The sequence below is a fragment of the Vigna unguiculata genome, chromosome 8, assembly GCF_004118075.2.
Source record: "Vigna unguiculata cultivar IT97K-499-35 chromosome 8, ASM411807v1, whole genome shotgun sequence".
Classification (NCBI taxonomy): Eukaryota; Viridiplantae; Streptophyta; class Magnoliopsida; order Fabales; family Fabaceae; genus Vigna; species Vigna unguiculata.
This window is the reverse complement of record NC_040286.1, coordinates 12,997,354-13,018,316: the sequence shown is the minus strand read 5'-3', so window position 1 is coordinate 13,018,316 and position 20,963 is coordinate 12,997,354. Positions and strand designations below refer to the sequence as shown.

Here is a 20,963-nt window from a genome sequence, read left to right as displayed (position 1 = left end):
GATTAAAAGTGAGAATGCCAACAAATGAATTGAGACTTTACATTGATTGATTTGTAAATCAACAACAATAATTAATTTAACAATAATCTCTAGATAACCGATGAAGAATCCTATTTTGAAAAAGCAGTGGAATTGAACTATTTACTATTTATGTGTTTACAATCTCTTATTTGTGTGTCATTTATTCTTTGCATATCAAAACCCCATCATATTTTTATAGTTTCTAGTTTTAATTGCATTTTGGATAGATTTTTATAAAACTCAAATATTTGAAATCAATTCCGTATTCATTGAGAGACGATTGAGGGTTATCTTAACCCTAACTAGTTTGTTCACTACTAACTTGGCAATACTGAAGTTGCTAAAGTTAAGTAGTGGTAATTTGATTGCTTAACGACAACGTTATCACTTGCTCATGAGCACTCAGAGCTTGCTCATGAGCCCTCAGAGCTTGCTCATGCCCTTTGTAGGATCTTCAAACCTAAGGCTAGCCACTTTTATAGATAATGATCTTGAGAACTGGTCATTGCATGACTTGCAACTGTTAACCAGATTCAAGACTTCGTTTATGCACACAAGTGACTTTCATCTAAGGAGAAGTTTAAACCTCAAATTGTTCTTTCAAGGTTCCCCTATGTAGAAATCAAGTTTCCTCTCTCTCAAGCTAGGTTAAGTACAATCTATAAGATTATTTCTTTCCTACTCATAATTAGAATGTTTTTCCTATATAATCTTACTCACTTGGACTATAGTTTAATATCCTACCCAACCTCTGCCTAGGGTGGCTAATAATTTTGCAAGGGTTTGGGAAATCAACTTGAGTAACATAAATTATATCGATGATAAAACAATTTCTATATTAACTAGTGAAAACAAATGTGTTAAAGCGCATGTGTTGTTGTTATTATTATTATAACTATGAAATTAAAATAATTTATGAAATTCTATTTTAAATAGTTTTTATTTATTTCATAGAGTTTAATAATTAAAAAATGATTTAAGTTTAAAAATGGTTAAATTAAATAAAATCAGTTAAATTTAAAGACATGATGACTTAAAATGTAAAATTGATAAAATAATTATTTTAATTTTAAAAAAATATTTAAAAGGTCAATTTTTTTTCAAACAATTGGCAATAGTGTTCGTGTAGCTCACACTCAATTCTCACTAACTTTTTTCTTCTTTAAATAAATATTTCAATTAGAGATGACCTAACCTTCGCCAGCCATTTTTTTAAAAATTGTCCCAGTCCAGGTACACGGCACCAGGCTCACCCGCCTGCCGCTTACCCCAACAGAGCCCCCTCTGGTTCATGATGCACCCAGCGAGGCGACATCTCAGTTCAGGTACACGGCACCAGGCTCACCCGCCTGCCGCTTACCCCAACAGAGCCCCCTCTGGCTCATGATGCACCCAGCGAGGCGACATCTCAGTTCAGGTACACGGCACCAGGCTCACCCGCCAGCCGCTTACCCCAACGGAGCCCCCTCTGGCTCATGAGACACCCGGCTAGGCCGGCGGCCGCCACGTCATCTTCCGCTATGGAAGATTCCCCCAACCATCTCACACCAAGCACCCTCTCAGAAGAGCACGGCCCTCAGAAGAACCGCGGACTGCATACTCACAGAGAACAACCTTGCAAGTGCGCGGCCATCGGCAACCACTACAATGGCCGCCTACCCCGCATCGCAAGGCGTAGTTACACAAGATGCGTAACGCAACCCTTCCAGCCGACAATGTGAAACCATCCACCCATAAAGATCCGCATGACCGTATACCGAGTACCGCCTCCCCCTGAAGGACCCCCTGGTAATTTCCCTTATAAGCACTGGATCCAAGAATAGCCAAAAAGGGGAATGTTGGGCCAGAAAGCCCATCATAGGTAGGACCCACAGGTAAAAAACTATAAATAGCACACTGTTCCATGCATTGATTACGCATTAAATTATTCTGATACTCTGACATCACCAGTGCTGACTTAGGCATCGGAGTGTCTTTTGCAGGTCCCCTGCTCCGCCCTCTGAATTCCCTTGAAGTAGCAGAAGAACAGCCGATATCAGTCTTCCGAAGCCCTTGAGTGACTCGTGAATTACAACCTCTGGTCCCGTAAGAACATCTGGCGCCCACCGTGGGGCCCGAGAGTACTTCACAAGTCTAAGCAACCACCCGAAGAAGCAAGATGGTTTCCACAAGAAGCAGAACAGCAGACGTCCCCCCCGTGGTTCCAACTGCTGAAGTTGGGGACCCCGGACCAGCATCGGAGATTTCCCGCATCCTGGAAGCCCAAGCCAGGATGCAGCAAGAATTTGCAGAATACAAGAAAAGAAACGCGGATGAGATGGAAGCGTTGAGAGAAGAAAACTCTCGCCTCAGGCAGAAAATAGAAGCAGACCGAGCAACCGAGGAACCTGGCCAACCTCGGTCGAGGGGAGAATTTCCCCCAAACTCAAGAGTAGCCCCCCACCCCCAGTCAAGAGTAGACATCCCTCCAACTGAAGATGAAAGCGAATACAGACCCACCGGACCAACAACAGGCGGTAACTATAGCTCATTCGCCTCAAAGAGAAATCGCCGCCACCCCTTCATAGATGGGATCACAGAGACCCCCCTACCAAATAAGTGGAAGGCACCCACCGTGACATACGACGGCACAACGGACCCAGACGAATTCATATCCATCTACACCAATCAGGTAGGCTTATATTCTGCGGACGATGCCGTCCTGTGTAAGTCATTTTCGGTAGCACTCAGGGGGTCAGCTCTGGAGTGGTTCATGAGCCTTCCTCCCTACACCATTGATTCCTTCACCACGCTTACCACCACCTTCACCACTCAGTTTGACACAAGCCGCCGCCACGACCTCACTACAATTGCCCTCCTCAATCTTAGGCAGGAAGAGGGGGAGCCTCTCCGAGTTTTTATTGACAGATTCGGCGCCATCGCCATGAAAATCAAAGACCTAACCCCCAACCTCATATTAATGTACATGATGACCTCTCTCCAACCAGGACCCTTCGCTAATGAGTTAGCAATGCGCCCCCCCTTAAGCATGCAGGAACTGAGGAAACGAGCGGCCATGTTTATTAGAGTTGAAGACATGAGACGATACCAGAATAATGCTCAGACTCCCCTAGCCCAAACAGACATCAGAAAGCCTGTCAAAGAGCCCCCCCCGCGCGAACGAAACCGTCCTACGGAGCGAAGACCTGCCAAGTTCTCCAACTACGCCCCCTTGAATGCACCCCGATCTCGCATACTAGACGAAGTCCTGCAAGCCGAACTCATCCCCCCACCCAGAAAGTACCAAAACCCACCTAACGCGGACCTAAGTAAATACTGCCATTACCATCGTAACAACGGCCATACAACTGATGAATGTGACACCTTGAGGGACAAGATAGAAGAACTTGTGCGGGCCGGACACCTCAAGCATTATATAAGGGAAACAGGAGAAGGCACACCCAGATCCAGGCACGGGAGGAACCATAATAGACGAATCGAACAGCGACCAGACCGGGGGACTGAACGCAGGGAACCAAGAAGGGAACCTGCAAGAACGCAACACACAGAACAAAGAACAACAACACAACCGCCACCTAGAAGACCTGACGATAGACCACCCCTGCGTGGGACGATCAACACCATATCTGGAGGGTTCGCCGGAGGGGGAAGGTCATCCTCTTCCAGAAAAAAACACCTAAGGGCTGTCCAGTCAGTGCATGCTGTATCCGGCAGGACGATAAGAAGAATGCCGCCCATCACGTTTTCAGACGCAGATTTTCAAGCCACCGATCCCAATCAAGACGACCCTATGGTCATAACCATAGAGGTAGAAAGCTTTGCAGTCAAGAAAGTACTCATCGACCAAGGAAGCTCCGTAGATATCTTATATTGGAAAACTTTCAGCAAGCTGCAGATACCCCCAGCCGACCTCACCCCCCATGATGAACCCATATACGGATTTTCAGGCGAAAGGGTCCCAACCAAGGGATACATCGACCTCCACACCACCTTTGGAGAAGGAAGACAAACAAAGACCATACCCATCCGCTACCTAGTCGTGGAGGCTCATACATCCTACAACGTACTTTTGGGGAGACCATCCATCAATGCCTTGGGAGCCATCGTGTCCACCCCACACCTCGCCATGAAATTCCCATCCCCGCAAGGCGATATAATCACGATACACGTCGACCAGCGCGCCGCAAGGGAATGTTATATGGCAAGCCTGAAACTCCCCCACCCACCCTTGGCAACCCACAACATCGAGCATTCCAAAACAGGAGCAACCTTAGCAGGAGACGACCTAGATCCCAGAATGACCTCCGAGGCCAGAGTCGAGCCTGTCGGGGGTATACGACAACTCCCCCTAGAGCAGCAAAACCAATTCCTCCAAATAGGCACCACCATCCCTGAAAATGAAGTACATCACATCGAACACATCCTCAAAAAGAACGCCGACCTCTTCGCTTGGTCCGCAGCAGATCTACCTGGCGTACACCCCAAGGTGGCCTCCCATCGGTTGTCTGTCTTCCCTAACGCCAAACCTGTCTCCCAGAAAAAGAGGAAACTCGGCGAAGGCAGGAGGCAAGCAGCAATCGAAGAAGCTAAAAAACTAAAGCAAGCTGGCTTCGTCGGCGAAGCGCAGTACACAACCTGGCTAGCAAATGTGGTGCTCGTGAAGAAACCCAACGGTAAGTGGCGCATGTGCGTCGACTACACAGACCTCAACAAAGCATGCCCGCGAGACGCCTACCCACTCCCCAGCATTGACAGACTCGTCGATGGAGCCGCAGGGCACGCGGTACTTAGTTTCCTTGATGCCTATTCCGGCTACAATCAGATACCCATGGCTGAGGAAGACAAGCTTAAAACCGCTTTCATCACTGAAGAGGCCAACCTTTTCTATAAGGTTATGCCCTTTGGCCTGAAAAACGCCGGGGCGACATACCAGCGCCTTATGGATAGAGTCTTCCAGCCATTCCTCGGAAGAACGGTGGAGGTCTACGTTGACGATATCATCGTAAAATCCCCCAACCCCAAGCAGCACTCCGCAGATTTGGCCGAAGTCTTCAAAGCCCTGCGCACATATAACATCAGACTCAACCCCGAGAAATGCACCTTCGGAGTCGACGGTGGCAAATTCCTCGGGTTCATGCTCACCCAGCGAGGGATCGAGGCAAACCCTGAAAAATGTCAAGCAATAATCGACATGCGAAGTCCCACAAATATCAAGGAGGTGCAACGCCTGGTAGGCAGGTTAACCGCCATGTCAAGATTCCTCCCCAAGTTGGCCGATCAAACCAAACCAATGATCAAGTTGCTAAAAAAGTCCGCCCGGTTCGTTTGGGATGAAACCTGCGAACGTAACTTCACCACTTTGAAACAGCTGCTCACCACACCCCCAGTTCTCACCAAACCAGACCTCAACCTACCCCTCATAATGTATATAGCAACATCCGCAAGCGCACTCAGCTCCGCCCTCGTCCAAGAGAGAGACAACACCCAACAACCCATATATTTCACCAGCCGAATCCTCCAGGACACGGAAACACGATACCAAATGATAGAAAAGGTTGCCCTTGCGTTGGTAACTGCCGCACGACGACTACGCCCGTACTTCCAATCCCACACAGTAATCGTCAGAACCGACCACCCTGTGCAGAAAATCCTTCAGAAGCCGGATCTGGCAGGACGACTATCGTCGTGGGCCATCGAATTATCAGAATTCAACATCCAATATGAGCCACACAGACCCATAAAAGCACAATGCTTGGCAGACTTCACCAATGACCTTCAGAACCAACCACCCACCCCGGACCTTTGGTGGACCATGCATGTAGATGGTTCCTCAAACCCCCAAGGTGCCGGCGCCGGAATAGTATTGGAAGGCCCCGGCGACATCGTCATTGAACAATCCCTGCGCTTCAATTTCAAAACCTCGAACAATCAGGCAGAGTACGAAGCTATAATAGCCGGCCTCAATCTAGCGCGCGACGTTGGCGCCAGGAAGCTACTCTGCAAAACAGACTCCAAGCTCACAGTGGGGCACCTCAACGGCGACTATCAAGTCAAAGACACCATGCTCTTGCAATACTACCACACGGTAACCGCCCTAATTGAACACTTCGAGGCCTTCAGAATTGAACATGTCCCTCGATGCAACAATACCAGAGCCGACATCCTCTCCAAGCTCGCTAGCACTAAGAAAAAAGGGCGATACAAGTCACTGTTGCAGCACACCCTGAGCACCCCCTCCATTGAACAGAGTAATGAATGCCTCAGCGTGACCACAGCCAGAACCTGGATGGAGCCTTTTGTCAAGTACCTAGAAGAAGGAACGACCCCAGCAAACGAAGACAGAGGGTGGGCCCGGAAGGCGGCACGTTATACTTTGGTCGAGGGAGAACTATTCAGAAGGGGCTTCAGCAGACCCCTGCTCAAGTGCATCACACGTCAACAGGCCGACTATGTCATGAAAGAAATACACCAAGGAGTTTGTGGCTATCACTCAGGCCCCAAAACCATGGCAACCAGGATATTACGAGCCGGTTACTACTGGCCAACAATGGAGGGAGACTGCAACACATACACTAAGAAATGCGTCCAATGTCAAAAGCACGGCCCCATAACGCGCATACCCCAGGAAGAGCTCCACCAGATCTCCTCACCATGGCCATTCTCCAAATGGGGAATGGACATAGTCGGACCCTTCGCACCAGGTAAAGGCCAAGTGAAGTTCCTACTCGTCGCAGTTGATTATTTCTCCAAGTGGATCGAAGCCAAACCCCTCGCCACTATAACCGCCAACCAAGTACAACGCTTCGTCTGGAAGAACATCGTCTGCCGCTACGGTATCCCTCACACCATCGTAACTGACAACGGTCGCCAGTTCATTGACAAAAGCCTCGGCGAGTTCTACCGTAACTTGAAAATCACGCACATCACTAGTTCCGTCGAGCACCCCCAAACCAATGGCCAAGCAGAAGCTGCAAACAAGGTCATCCTTGGCCAACTCAAAAAACGACTGGACGGAGCAAAGGGAAAGTGGCCGGACGAACTTCTCGAAGTACTTTGGGCATACAGATGCACGCCCCAGTCATCAACCCACGAGGCGCCATACACCCTCGTCTACGGGACCGACGCCATGATTCCCGTAGAAATCGGCCAACCTTCCCTCCGCCAGTCACATCACAACTCACAATCCAACGACGATTGCATGAACACCCATCTCGACCTCTTATATGAAACACGGGAAAAAGCACGCGTCCACGACCTTGCAGCAAAGCTCAGAGCCGCACGAAGATACAACTCCAAGCTCAAGCCGCGCTCTCTCCATAAGGGCGACTTAGTTTGGAGGATGGCCAGTAAAGCACGAAAACACGAAGGAAAATTTTCACCAAACTGGGAGGGTCCATTCCGTGTACTAAAAGATGTCGGCAAAGGCGCATATCGTCTTGGGAAGCTCTCCGGGGAGCCACTGCCCAACACTTGGAATATTTCTCATTTAAAGTTTTACTTTAGTTAAGAACTGCTTGTAATTGGATGTACTCTTTCCTCCCCTGGCATTTTTCCCTAAGGAGGGTTTTGGCCAGGAAGGTTTTAACGAGGCATCCACCCACCAATATATTGCAAGAAACGCGTTACTCAAAAGGCATCCCATCGTTCCCAGCCACTACTCTAAGTGCCGCTGGTCGATACTAACACTAACATTCCCAGCCACTACCCTTAGTGCCGCTGGTCGATACTAACACAACTTCCCAGCCACTACCCTAAGTGCCGCTGGTCGATCATAATTAATACTCCCAGCCGCCGACCCAGGTGCCGCTGGTCGAGCTCCAACAACTACACTTCGGGCTGCCAGTCAAAAACAATATCCCACCCTAACCACTACTACAAATGCCGCCCAGTTGGGATAAAAACAAACGTAACCACTAACAGCGCCGGATTCCAACACCGCAAAAGCCGGATAGCGAAACAAAATACAATTACTTAGGCGAACCAATTAACAGTTAAAACATATCGCGTTACCCTAAAAACAACTAAACGCACACGAACAGAAACAATTATATACGCAACATCGCAATTCACCACATAAGCAACACATACGAATAAAAAACTGAACATTCATTTCCAAAATCCAGTCACCATACAAGCCCACAACGGCGCCCTCGGATTTACATACCCAAAAGTTTCCCCACGGCTATCACAGCCCATAGTCACAACAAGTTTTCGGCGTCCTCGCCCCCAAAAAACATAAACCTACGCTACATTTACTCTCCTACGTCGTCACCTCCACCAGCAGCCTCGGCCTCGGCCTCGACCTCCTCCTCCAGTCCGTCTTCATTGGACACATGGTCGTCACCAACGTTCCCTGGAGTCGTCACCAAAGTTCCCTCTTCATCCTGACCACCCCCTTCCCCCTCAGCCAGAGCCTTCAGCTTGCTTATCTCCGCCACGTCCAACATCTTGTTTTCATAAACGTCCAAGTTCACGTTGAAACGGCAGTCGGTGACCGACACCTCCTTATACAAAAACTCAGCCTGCCTCAGGGCCTTCTCAAAACCCTTCACATGTTCTGAATACACGGCCTGCTGTAAACCACTGATCTCGTCAGCCGCCTCCTCAGATTCAGCTTTCCTCCTCGCCTGCAGTTCATCCACCTCCACTTGCTTCAACTTCAACTTCTTCTCCGCAGCCAACACCCCAACCTTCAACTTCTTCACCTCAGCCTCTAACTTCCTCTTCTCGTCATCCCAGTTCTGCTGATCCCGCTCTACCTGCACCTTCAGCGCGGCAAGCTCGTCCGCCAGTTTCTTCTTGTCCCCAGCAGCGATCTTTTCCTGCATCATCGCCGACAGCCGCCGCCCCAACACAAGCCCACGCGACATATACTCATTCCAAGCCCTCATAAGCAAACCAGGGTCCGCGGCTTCCACAATAGCAACCTCCGGATCGGTCAACTTGATTTCCACCCCCTTCCTCATCTGAACCTTGGCCTTCTCGAACCCCCCCAAATCGGGATTATTCGAACCACCCGCCGCAACCCCACCTGTCTTGGCAAGCGCCCTAAGCCTCTTCCTATCCTTTCCGACACCCTTCAGCTTCGACACAGCAGGCCGCTTCGCCGCAGGCCGCACCGTCTCTACCATAGGGCCGGCCAGCAACGGCGCCTTTGAAGACCCCTCCCCCTTTGAGGAAGCCGCCAGCTGATCCCTTATCTTCGCAAACAAATCCTCTAAAGCCCCCACCTTCTTTGCATAATGGGCCATCACACCTGCAAAAAAGAAGCATATTCAGATTAGTCCAACACGCGAACCAGTATGACTACAAGGAAACGTACCACAAACATCCCGCCCAGGGTCGTCGGTTAAATAACAGCACACAATCCACTTCCCAGGGGCCCTAGGCGGCAACCTCTCTAACACGTCTACTATCCGCCTACTGGCCACATCTAACGCCTCCTTCGTCACCAATTCCCACTTAGTAGGCGAATCCGTCCAATAAAGCAGAAATTTTGCCACACCACTCCCGTCCAGGAACCACGGCTGCACGCCTGCCTTCATTCTCACACGAAAGAACCCATCCTTGAAATTTTTGAAGGATTGTGTAAAACCATCCAGCACACAACTCTTCGGCCTCCCCACAAGTGAAACCCAGCTACACGGCTCCCTTGGTCTCGTCAGATAAAAATATAAAAAACTCTCAACGGTTGGCTCCAACATAAGCGACTTGCACAATAGCCTAAACGCTTGCAAACTACCCCAGCTATTCGGATGGAGCTAGGTAGGCGCCACATTCAATAACCGCAATACGCCCATTGTAAACTCGTCAAAAGGAAGGCGAACATGCAACTTTACAAACATACATGAATATACATAGAAGAAGTCGGCCGTCGATCCCTCCCTACCATGGCAAACGCACTCCACGGCACTAACCCGCTCAACGTGCATCGTATCTGAATCGAAACCTCGCTCGAAGAGATATATGCTGTTCAACCACGACTTGAGAAGTCGCGACCATCTGTATTTCGACGAGCAGTTCCTCACGCCCTCGGCCACCCAACCGTACCCATTTCGCTTCGGCCACAACGACTCCGCATGCTCACTAGGCGGATCTTCACGCACTTCGCGCTCCACCTCCACACGCAACGACTCCGACGAACTACTAAGAAACTCCAACCGTAACTCCCCATAACTTGCGTCGGATTCCCCAGAATTAGACCCACGAGAAGAGGACGACATACCTTTGCAGAAACGACACGGCCACTTCGCGAAAGAAATCCCAACCTCAAAGCCGCTACCTCTCTTAATGAAATCAAAGCACAGACTGTAAATGTAAACCACCTACCAACCAAGAACCTTAAATACTAATCACGCACCCCTTCAGCTTCCACACCAAACAGTGCAAGCCCAAGCCCAAACCACTTCAAAAAACGCAACCTGACGCCAAACAGTACAACCCAAACGTCACATCACTTCAATGCACCTGACACCCCCACAGTACCCCCCTGACACCACCAAACCCCCACTCAACCTCACAACCAACCCACAAACTATCCGGCCCCTTTGCAAAAACGCCGCCATCCGACTAGTCTCTACGTCACTACGCTTCCTCAAGACTGGGAGGCTGGTATGACCATAAGTACACAACCATAATCCACCAATGAAAATTGCAAAAACGCCGCCATCCGACTAGTCTCTACGTCACTACGCTTCCTCAAGACTGGGAGGCTGGTATGACCATAAGTACACAACCATAATCCACCAATGAAAATTGCAAAAACGCCGCCATCCGACTAGTCTCTACGTCACTTCGCTTCCTCAAGACTGGGAGGCTGATGTCCCAGTCCAGGTACACGGCACCAGGCTCACCCGCCTGCCGCTTACCCCAACAGAGCCCCCTCTGGTTCATGATGCACCCAGCGAGGCGACATCTCAGTTCAGGTACACGGCACCAGGCTCACCCGCCTGCCGCTTACCCTAACAGAGCCCCCTCTGGCTCATGATGCACCCAGCGAGGCGACATCTCAGTTCAGGTACACGGCACCAGGCTCACCCGCCAGCCGCTTACCCCAACGGAGCCCCCTCTGGCTTATGAGACACCCGGCTAGGCCGGCGGCCGCCACGTCATCTTCCGCTATGGAAGATTCCCCCAACCATTTCACACCAAGCACCCTCTCAGAAGAGCACGGCCCTCAGAAGAACCGCAGACTGCATACTCACAGAGAACAACCTTGCAAGTGCGCGGCCATCGACAACCACTACAATGGCCGCCTACCCCGCATCGCAAGGCGTAGTTACACAAGATGCGTAACGCAACCCTTCCAGCCGACAATGTGAAACCATCCACCCATAAAGATCCGCATGACCGTATACCGAGGACCGCCTCCCCCTGAAGGACCCCCTGGTAATTTCCCTTATAAGCACTGGATCCAAGAATAGCCAAAAAGGGGAATGTTGGGCCAGAAAGCCCATCATAGGTAGGACCCACAGGTAAAAAACTATAAATAGCATACTGTTCCATGCATTGATTACGCATTAAATTATTCTGATACTCTGACATCACCAGTGCTGACTTAGGCATCAGAGTGTCTTTTGCAGGTCCCCTGCTCCGCCCTCTGAATTCCCTTGAAGTAGCAGAAGAACAGCCGATATCAGTCTTCCGAAGCCCTTGAGTGACTCGTGAATTACAACCTCTGGTCCCGTAAGAACAAAAATAAATATCCCCAATTAGAGATTGTTTGCAAAAACAGAAAAGGTTTAATTTCTCGATTCTGCACAGGAAGAGCAACTTGGTTTTCCAACCCAAGACAAATAAGGTACGAGATTGAAAAATCAAAATAGTCTAGTTTGCAACTCCTACACCTTTCAATGTCTAACAAAGCCACAATCTTCAAAATCTATTTGGAACACTTTATCTAGGCCTCAATTGAATTGGAAAATGTGGTGCCTCACCTAAAACTGAAACTGAGAAGAAGGGAAAAGGGTTTCACCCGTTTTTTCTCTAGCACTTTTCTAAGTGAAATGAGCTCGAGGAAGGTGGAAAGTGAGATAAGCTTGAGGGAGAAAGTGAAATGAGCTTGAGTGGGAAATTCAAAATGAGTTCCTGAAAAGTGGGAAAAAAGAGAAGGAAATATTTCACGTGGGAATCGGGAAAACAAAATGTGTGCAATATCAAGTAAATGCATCCCTCATTTATTTTTTAATTCATAGATACAACTAGTTTAGCATAACTTTAGCCCACACAATGTTTAATATTATTATTTTTAAGGTTTAATTGGTAGGATAATACCCATTTTTGTTTAAATGTGTCACTTTGGTACCCACTTTTTAAAATGTGTCAATCTAGTTTCAACTTTTGAAAAAATGTCTTAATCAGGTCCCTTTCTACTAAAAATTACTAAAACTTTTAACTTAATTCATGACTTTTACTATTAATTTTAGTATAAATATGAATACTTAATTTTGTAAGTCATTTTAAATATTAATACTGTTAACAATATTAATAATTTTTTGTAAAAAAAAACCTAATTACCTTTTCAAACGTTGGGACTTAATTGACACATTTTTAAAAACAAATACTGACACATCTAAATAAAAATGGGTATCATCCGACTAATTAAACCTATTTTTAAATTTGTGTCCGTTTTAGACCGAGTTTAACCCCTCTATCATTAATTTTTTATTTATTTATTTCTTTTAGCATCATCTAGATCGACATTTATATTAATAAATAATTATTTTTTAGTGTTGGTCTAACCCACACAAAGTTTAATATTATTATATTTGTTTATTATTTAGTTTGCTTTCAATTTATAGTAACTTGATGTGTATCATTAATGTTTCTATTTTTAATTTATAAATATAACTCATTTAACGTCGGCCTAACCTACACATTGTTTAATATTATTATTTTTAAATTTGCCTTCATCTTATAATAGGTTAGAGTCGCTCTTTCATTAATATTTTTATTTTTTATTTATTTCTTTTACTTGGCATTAGCTAGACCAATCCTTATATGAAAAAAATCACAATGTTTAATATTATTATTTTATTTATTGGTTAATTTGCATCCATCTTAAAGTGAACTTGACTCATTTTTTGTTAATATTTTTATTTTTTATTTACTTTCTCTACACAATATTAACCCGACTCACGTTTATGTTGATAAAAAAATATTTCGTGATGTCAACTTTGTCCATGTAATATTTAATATTATTTTTTTATTTATTCTTTAATTTGTATTCATTTAAAGTGAATTTGACCTACTCTATCTTTTATATTTTATTTTGTGTCCAATTGGGGTCGATCAGGCCAATTCTAGTAGTGTCTCTATTTTTTTTCGACCACGAAGAATGTAACGCTATTATAGTGATATCATTATTCTATTTGTAAATATGTATGTTAATTTTTAAAATTAAATATAATATAGAACAAATGGTACTATAATGTATTAATCTATGTTCTTATTAAGATAATATTTAAAAGAACGAAAATATTTTTAAAACATTTTAATGATATACATATAACTAGAAATAATTAACGTAAAGCATGAATCATAAACTCAACATAAAAACAACAATAATACGTTACATCATTAAATCAGTCCCATGTTAGGTTTTCTTTTGAAATAAGTTGAGTTAAATAAATTTTTAGTCAGTCCCATCATTACACCATTACGTGATTGATCACGCCATTAATTTGTCTAAAGTAATTTCATAAATAATTTTTTGGTAAGTTATGCTTTTAGCCTTTCATCTATAAGAAATAGTTTTTAGACCCTTTATTGATCGGTCTTAGACCCTATTTTTTGAATAAATTAATTTTTTTGTCTCAATTTTTTTTTAATCAGGCTTAGTTGTTCAGTTGTGTTTGTCATTAATGTCAGTCTCTCCTGTTAATTATCATTGTTACACGATGACGTGAGGAGCAAGTTGTTTCCATGTGATAAATATTAGTTAAGGTTCTATAATTTATTTTGCCACGATAGTTTCGTGATACCTTTTAAGTAGGTTAATAATTTATGTTTGTGGATTTTTTATTTCTCTATACTACGTATTATTCCGTGTTTCCTTTTTCAAAATTTCGGTGTCTTGTTTTACAATATTACATTGCCAAGAAATAAAAGTTAATATCAAGAAGCCATAAAATATCTCAAACTAATAATATTTTATTAGATGACTCCATTTAATTCACTACATAAAAAGTGGATAATGAAGAGATTGTGCCACATTAGTAATCAATGTTGATATTATATAACACAAACGAAAAACAATGATGTAAAAACTAAGACCGAACAAAAAACTATTAATCAATTAATTTTACAAAAATATATAAATGCCAAAAAAAGTGAGAAAAAATAATTGGTTTATTAAAGAAAGTACTGAAATCACGTATTTTCATTTTTAATATAATAAGAAAATATATAATTTTAAATTAATTTTGTTTGAGTTTTTTAATTTTATTAATTTTGTTAGAATTACATTAATATTATATATTTTTATTAGAGAACCAATTAATGTTAATATTCAATTAATCTTAAAAAAAGTACATAAAAGATTTCAAATTTACAAAACGAAATAAATAAATAAATAAAAAGTTATCTTTGTATTAAAATTAACTATTTTTCTTTAATAAACAGATGGGACAATTAATACAAATTACACGTATATTTAATTAGACTCATTATTATAAAATTTAAATAAAATTAATAAAATTTAAATTTTTAATATAAGACTTTATTTTTTTATTATACTAAAATCGCAACATACCAATACTTATTATTTACCAAAAAAATATTAACGCATTAAAAGTACTTCTTTAAAAAGCAATGTACTAAAAAGCAAAAATTCATCCGAAACAATTAATGTTATATATGTCAACTATTTTTTTATTAGAAAATTCATCCGAAACAATTAATGTGATATATGTCAACTAACACCATACAAGATTAACTTGTAAAACAAATTGATAATTTATTTAACAGTAAAAGTGATATATGTCAACTATTTTTTTATTAGAAAATAACATTGATAAATTTTTCATTTGGAAATTAAAAGTAAAATTTGGAAAAATTGCAAGAAGTAAAGACATGCATTTTTACAATGACTAAAAGCACATAAACAACATATAATAAATAAATTAAACCCCAAATGAATGGTTAATAATTGAATGAATTTTGTATTTTATAAGCAGGCAAACTCATCATACACGCTAATCTTGCATTAAAAATGGAGAAAACAAAATTAAACTGAGTCTAAAATGTGTATGTGTTTTCATGAAACTAAATAAAATTTGAAGGGTTAAATATGTATTTGGTCCCTCAAGTTTCAGCGAAATTTGGAATTAGTCCCTCATCAAAACTTTTGATCAATTTAGTCCTTCATCTTTCAAAATGCGTGAATTTAGTCCTTTTAATCAAATTTTGTTAAGTTTATCTGACGTTTTAAGCGCATTTCATGATAGTACTTAAATTATTTACATTGTTTGACACATTTTTGCTTCAATGTTAACTTAAATACTATCATGAAATGTGCTTGAAACGTCAGATAAACTTAACAAAATTTGGTTAAAAGGACTAAATTCACGTATTTTGAAAGATGAAGGACTAAATTGATCAAAAGTTTTGATGAGGGACTAATTCCAAATTTCGCTGAAACTTGAGGGACCAAAAACATATTTAACCCAAATTTGAATAATAAAGATATATTTGATTTACGTGGTATATAGGGATGTAAAAAATATTCGTACCCGCGGGTATCCGTGGATAAAACCCGCAATGGGTAGGAAATGAATATTAAAAATAGATACCCGCTATTCACGGGTACTGGTATTTTTGATACCCGCATGTTAACAGGGCGGGTACGAGTATCATAGCATCCGTACCCGTGGATACCTGTACCCGCTAAACTTTAATTCACAAAAATACCGTTATATATATATATATATATATATATATTAGTAAAAAATATTATGACCTAATTTTTTCTAAGCTGCACATCTTGTCTTGTCTTTTGTCTTCATTTTTTTAGCTTTAAGTATTGGTAAATTGTATTCTTCCAAGTACACCTCTTAACATTCTTCTCTTTCCCTTCTTTGAAATTGGGCATATACATCAAACTCTATATAGACAGTGACGTTTATGGTATGCTTATTGTCAAATGATGAAATCAAAAGAATAATACTTGGCACGTAGCAGTTGAGGTTTATTATTTGATTATTTTTCAGGAATCAATCGGAGAAGGTGAGTTTATTGATCAAAATACTGATTAAAGAATTTTCTTTGGATTGAACGTCATTTTATATTTATTTTTATAATTATTTGGACTTGTATAGACTTGAATTTGTTTGAACTTTATCTAAAATTTATGGCAGTGATATATTTTATTTTATTTGAATTCATGATTAAATATTTAATTTTTAAATAATTTTATAAATACCCGCGGGTACTCGTAGATACCCACAGATATGAAAAAAATAACGGATACCCGCATAACGAATACCCGACGGATATAGGTACAGGTACGGACAAATATTTATCAAACGAATAGTATACAGGAGAGCTACTACCCGTATCCTACCGTCCCGCTACCGTCCCGTTGACATATAGTAGTATCCGAGAAATTTACAATTTGAAAAGGTTTGCCACCTGTGATAACGAAATTTGAAATCGTTGAAATCCGTGGGACCGACGCCGCTCCTAACGAATACCTAGCCCAATAAACGGTTCAGATTTGTTCTGATTTTGAACCAACCCATCTACCCTCTCACAATTACGACAATAAAGCAAATTATCCAGTTTCCAACTTTCACTGTTTCCCTACTCTGCATTCTGCGCCAACAACAACAAAACGAAGATCCGTTTTGTTCATTATAAATGAAAAATCGTTTCTCACCGAATACGTGCGCACACGAAATGTCGACGCAGAATCGTCGCTCGTCGTTTTCTTCCTCAACGGCGTCGTCTTTGGCCAAACGACATTCCTCCGTCGTGCCGTCGGGGAAGGCTGCGAAGAGAGCGCCGCTCGCCAACATCACAAACCAGAGGAATGCGCCTTCCTCATCTTCGGTAATGATTGTTTTACTGTTTAACTTTTTGATTGATTTATCTGCAGAAAGGCATCGCTGAGATCGTGTAACATTATTAGGATTTATTAAAACATTTTCGTTTTATATTGAATAATTTGATTCTGGAATCGGAGTACGTTGTATCATGCATTGTAAATTGGATTATTGAAGGATAATGTTATTGTTGTGGAAATGTTTCACGAATGTGAAGTTGCGCGGTGGTACACGAGGTTTTTAAATCCTTTTTGTGTTTGAATTTGTATTGTCTCTGTCAGTGTGACCAAAAGAAGATTTGTAGTTTAGTTTTAGAGATTTTGGTGATGAGAATTCTATAATCGGTGTGATTTTTCAGCTGGAGTTTTGTTATTTGTGGCCAGGGCGACCTTTTCTGAAAAATTTAAAAGTGTTTTCTATTGTCGAAAGGACATAAAAAGGTGATAACCACCGATAAGAATGCATTATTTTATTTGAGGAGTATATGAAAAGTAAAGAGACTGAAAGGTTCATTTTTATAATCAAAGATTTGAAGAAAAACAATTATTTTTTCTTAAATTTGAAAATTTTCTAAAGTGAATCAGGTGAGAGGTTTTGATATAGTAGGTCGGAGGTTCTGGAATTTGGATTCTAACCTCAATATCTTCTTCATAGTAAAAAGAAGAAAACAGTTTAAAATTTTTCTCTGTTGTTTTTTCCTTTCCTCTGTGCTAAATAGGTTGAAAACTTTTGGAATACATGCTTAAGTCGTTAATGATTCAAAAAGTTCGTTGTTTTTTTATTGAATACCGTTCAATTGATATCACAAAAACCTGCTTAACTTTAGTGCTTGGGTATGTTAGTTGGTTGCTAAGGTTTTGTTTTATCCATGACTTAGCTTGATTTTTAATGCAAGGTGTCAAGTTCAATTAAAACTGCCAAGACCAAGAAAGAAGATCCCGCAAGAAGCAGTAGCATCACAAGATCAACAGCTTGTGGGAACAAAATACGTGAGTTAAAGACTATTAACTCAGCCACAACTATCATTCCAAAGGCTAATTCCTTACCACAAAGGAAGGATGCTGCTCCTGCAGTTGCCAGAGTCTCTATGCCGGTTAGGAGCAGCATTGATGTTTCTCCTGGTAAATCAGATGCGAGGTCCGTTTCTATGGATGAAACGTTGTCTTCTAATTCTATCAAGAGTCCTGATGAAGTTGAATATCTGGACAACAGGGATGTCTCAGCTGTTGATTCAATTCAGAGAAAGACAAGCAATTTGAGCGTTTGTGGTACCACCAAGCCAGAAGGTTGTGCACTACTGCAATTTTGCTTTACTTTAAGTCACATTTATGTTTAATTGCATGGTCAATCAAAATTTTGATTACGATCGTTTTTTTTTTCTTATTTGAAGTGAAGTATAGTATTTCATTTTTTCAGTCTAAGGTATGTTCATTTGTTTGCAGGTAACATATATAGTGGGGAAATAGTTGTTGATTTGAAAAGAGAGGACAAGGTTGTCAATATTGATAACATTTGCTCGGATCCGCAGCTTTGTGCAACCTATGCTTGTGATATCTACAAGCACCTACGTGAATCTGAGGTAACACTTCGTTTTTTCACTGTTAAAATAATGACTTATGTTTCTTATTTCCTACATGGAATATAATGACTTATTGCTTTCATCTCTACTAGCTGGCCAAATGTTTGCTATCAATTCATAATGATAATTTATATAGTATTCTGATCTCGGATGTTTTCCAATTTCTGGAAACATAGGAAAATAAAAGGCCTTCCACAGACTTCATGGAGAGAATTCAGAATGACATAAATGTTAGCATGCGTGCAATATTGATTGACTGGCTTGTTGAGGTATTTTTTTGTTCATAAACGTCTTGGGTCTTGAAATCTGTGATTTGTAGAGAGAGAGAAAATATCGATGTGGTTACGGTGCAAACAAAAGGAGTTTGGGCTAATTTATTCTTTGAGAAGTCTATGCTCAAGTTAGATCTCGTTCTGAAACCCCTTTTATTATGCTAAACTTCAACTTTTCAACTGCAGGTGGCTGAGGAGTATCGCCTTGTACCTGATACATTGTATTTGACGGTGAACTACGTTGATCGGTATCTTTCAGGGAATGCCATGAATAGAAAAAGATTACAATTACTTGGTGTTTCCTGCATGATGATTGCCTCGTAAGGGAGCATAATATATCCTTTTCATGTTTTCTAAATAGATGCATTTTATACCTTTTTATGGCCCTGAATGCTAGAATTAACATATAGAACAATAATTTGAGTTTTGGTTCTGTTTGACAGTAAATACGAGGAGATTTGTGCACCACAGGTAGAGGAATTTTGTTATATAACTGATAATACGTACATAAAAGAAGAGGTATGCATTGAATTTGTTGGTTAAATTTTACTGTTTTAAGTTCCTTTTTCCTATGACTTGAAGTGAGAAGATCTCTGCAAAACTCATTTAAATGCAGCTTTTACGAATGGAATCTGCTGTTTTGAATTATCTTAAGTTCGAAATGACAGCCCCAACAGTTAAATGTTTCTTAAGGTAATACGTACTTACCAACGACTGTAATTGATGAATAAGACTAGGAAAATCTTTTAAGTTGCTCTGTTCTAACATTCACTCTTTCTCTTATGTAATATAATTTCAGACGATTTGTTCGTGCAGCAGCTCATGATGTCAAAGAGGTATCTTTCGCGCTCTAAATACGCATTAAAGAATACTATTGTTCAATGTTGTAGAAGATTCCTTTTCTAAAATATTGACATTTTGGTGATTTCTTACCCGTCCACTTTCTCAGCTACCTTCACTTCAACTGGAGTGCCTAACCAACTTTATTGCCGAATTGTCTCTCTTGGAGTACAGCATGCTGTGTTATCCTCCATCACTGATAGCTGCTTCAGCAACTTTCCTTGGCAGATTTATACTTTTCCCTTCAAAGAAACCATGGGTATGCTTCTCGTCACAACCGCCATTGAGGGAAAGTTTTGTATAATTTGATGGCTTACTATTTCTGTATTTTGCAACAGAATTCCATATTGCAGCATTACACACAATACCGGCCTTCTGATTTGTGTGCTTGTGTGAATGATCTCCATCGCCTTTGTTGCAGTACCGATACTTCTAATTTACATGCCATCCGAGAGAAATACAGTCAGCACAAGGTAATTTGCCAAAGCTCAAACAATTGTTGTGCCGTGTTTTTCCCTTTTAGTTAGGTTGCTTACTTGATTTATGTGGCAGTACAAATATGTGGCCAAGAAGTGCGTCCCTGTTTCAATTCCGCAAGAAGTTTTCCAGAATTGAGCAAAGAATTGATGTTGACAATCCAATTATGGCACAGGCCAAGTTTTGACAAAGATTCAGTCTCAATGATGCAAGGACAATTTCCTGTTAAAAGGCATAGTTCTAATTTGGAAGACATATCTCGTCATATGACAAAGATAAAACGTGTGATCTAAACATCTTGGAGATGTGCTGGTGAAGCTAGTGACATATACATGACATTAGAAATTTCATGTGACAACTTCCCTCCTCCTCGTACACAAAGCACATAAATGGTACTCATAGGAATTCCCTCGAGTATTCATTCTAGAATTTCGTGTGACAAATTCCCTCTATTCTTAGTGTGTACATTTCAGGTATTTTTTCATTCTATTTTGAAAATATGCTTAGCAGCAAATTATCAAGCTTGCTTATCAGTTCCCTTTCTTAGGTATTGTACGTTTTAGTATAATTTAGTAAAAGGAATAGAGAAGCCGATTTGATTCGATTTCACTACGCTTGAAGAAGTTGAGATGTAACTCGTGATTGAAAATTTTAGTTTTCCGATGTTACCTCAAGACGAGCATGCATTTGAAATATGATATTCACTTAGTTATAGATTGTCTATAAATACCA

General features: G+C 41.5%; 2 protein-coding genes across 3 annotated transcripts; both read left to right on the top strand.

Moving 5' to 3' along the window:
- Positions 1–2,179: 2,179 nt before the first annotated feature.
- LOC114194859 lies at positions 2,180–7,528 on the top strand. The gene has a single exon (XM_028085266.1). The coding sequence runs from the start codon at positions 2,180–2,182 to the stop codon at positions 7,526–7,528; it is 5,349 nt and encodes a 1,782-aa protein (XP_027941067.1).
- A 9,229-nt stretch (positions 7,529–16,757) lies between these two features.
- On the top strand, positions 16,758–20,715 carry LOC114193907 (cyclin-A1-1-like). Of its 2 annotated transcripts, XM_028083894.1 has the most exons (12): positions 16,758–17,070; positions 17,959–18,200; positions 18,276–18,349; positions 18,506–18,642; positions 18,819–18,911; positions 19,101–19,234; positions 19,358–19,433; positions 19,531–19,607; positions 19,714–19,750; positions 19,864–20,013; positions 20,093–20,227; positions 20,307–20,715. In XM_028083894.1, the coding sequence occupies exons 1-12, from the start codon at positions 16,879–16,881 to the stop codon at positions 20,367–20,369; spliced, it is 1,410 nt and encodes a 469-aa protein (XP_027939695.1). In that variant the 5' UTR covers positions 16,758–16,878; the 3' UTR covers positions 20,370–20,715. The 2 variants fall into 2 exon arrangements, with proteins under 2 accessions (XP_027939695.1, XP_027939694.1); XM_028083893.1 differs by having other exon boundaries at positions 17,959–18,349.
- The last annotated feature ends 248 nt before the right edge of the window (positions 20,716–20,963 follow it).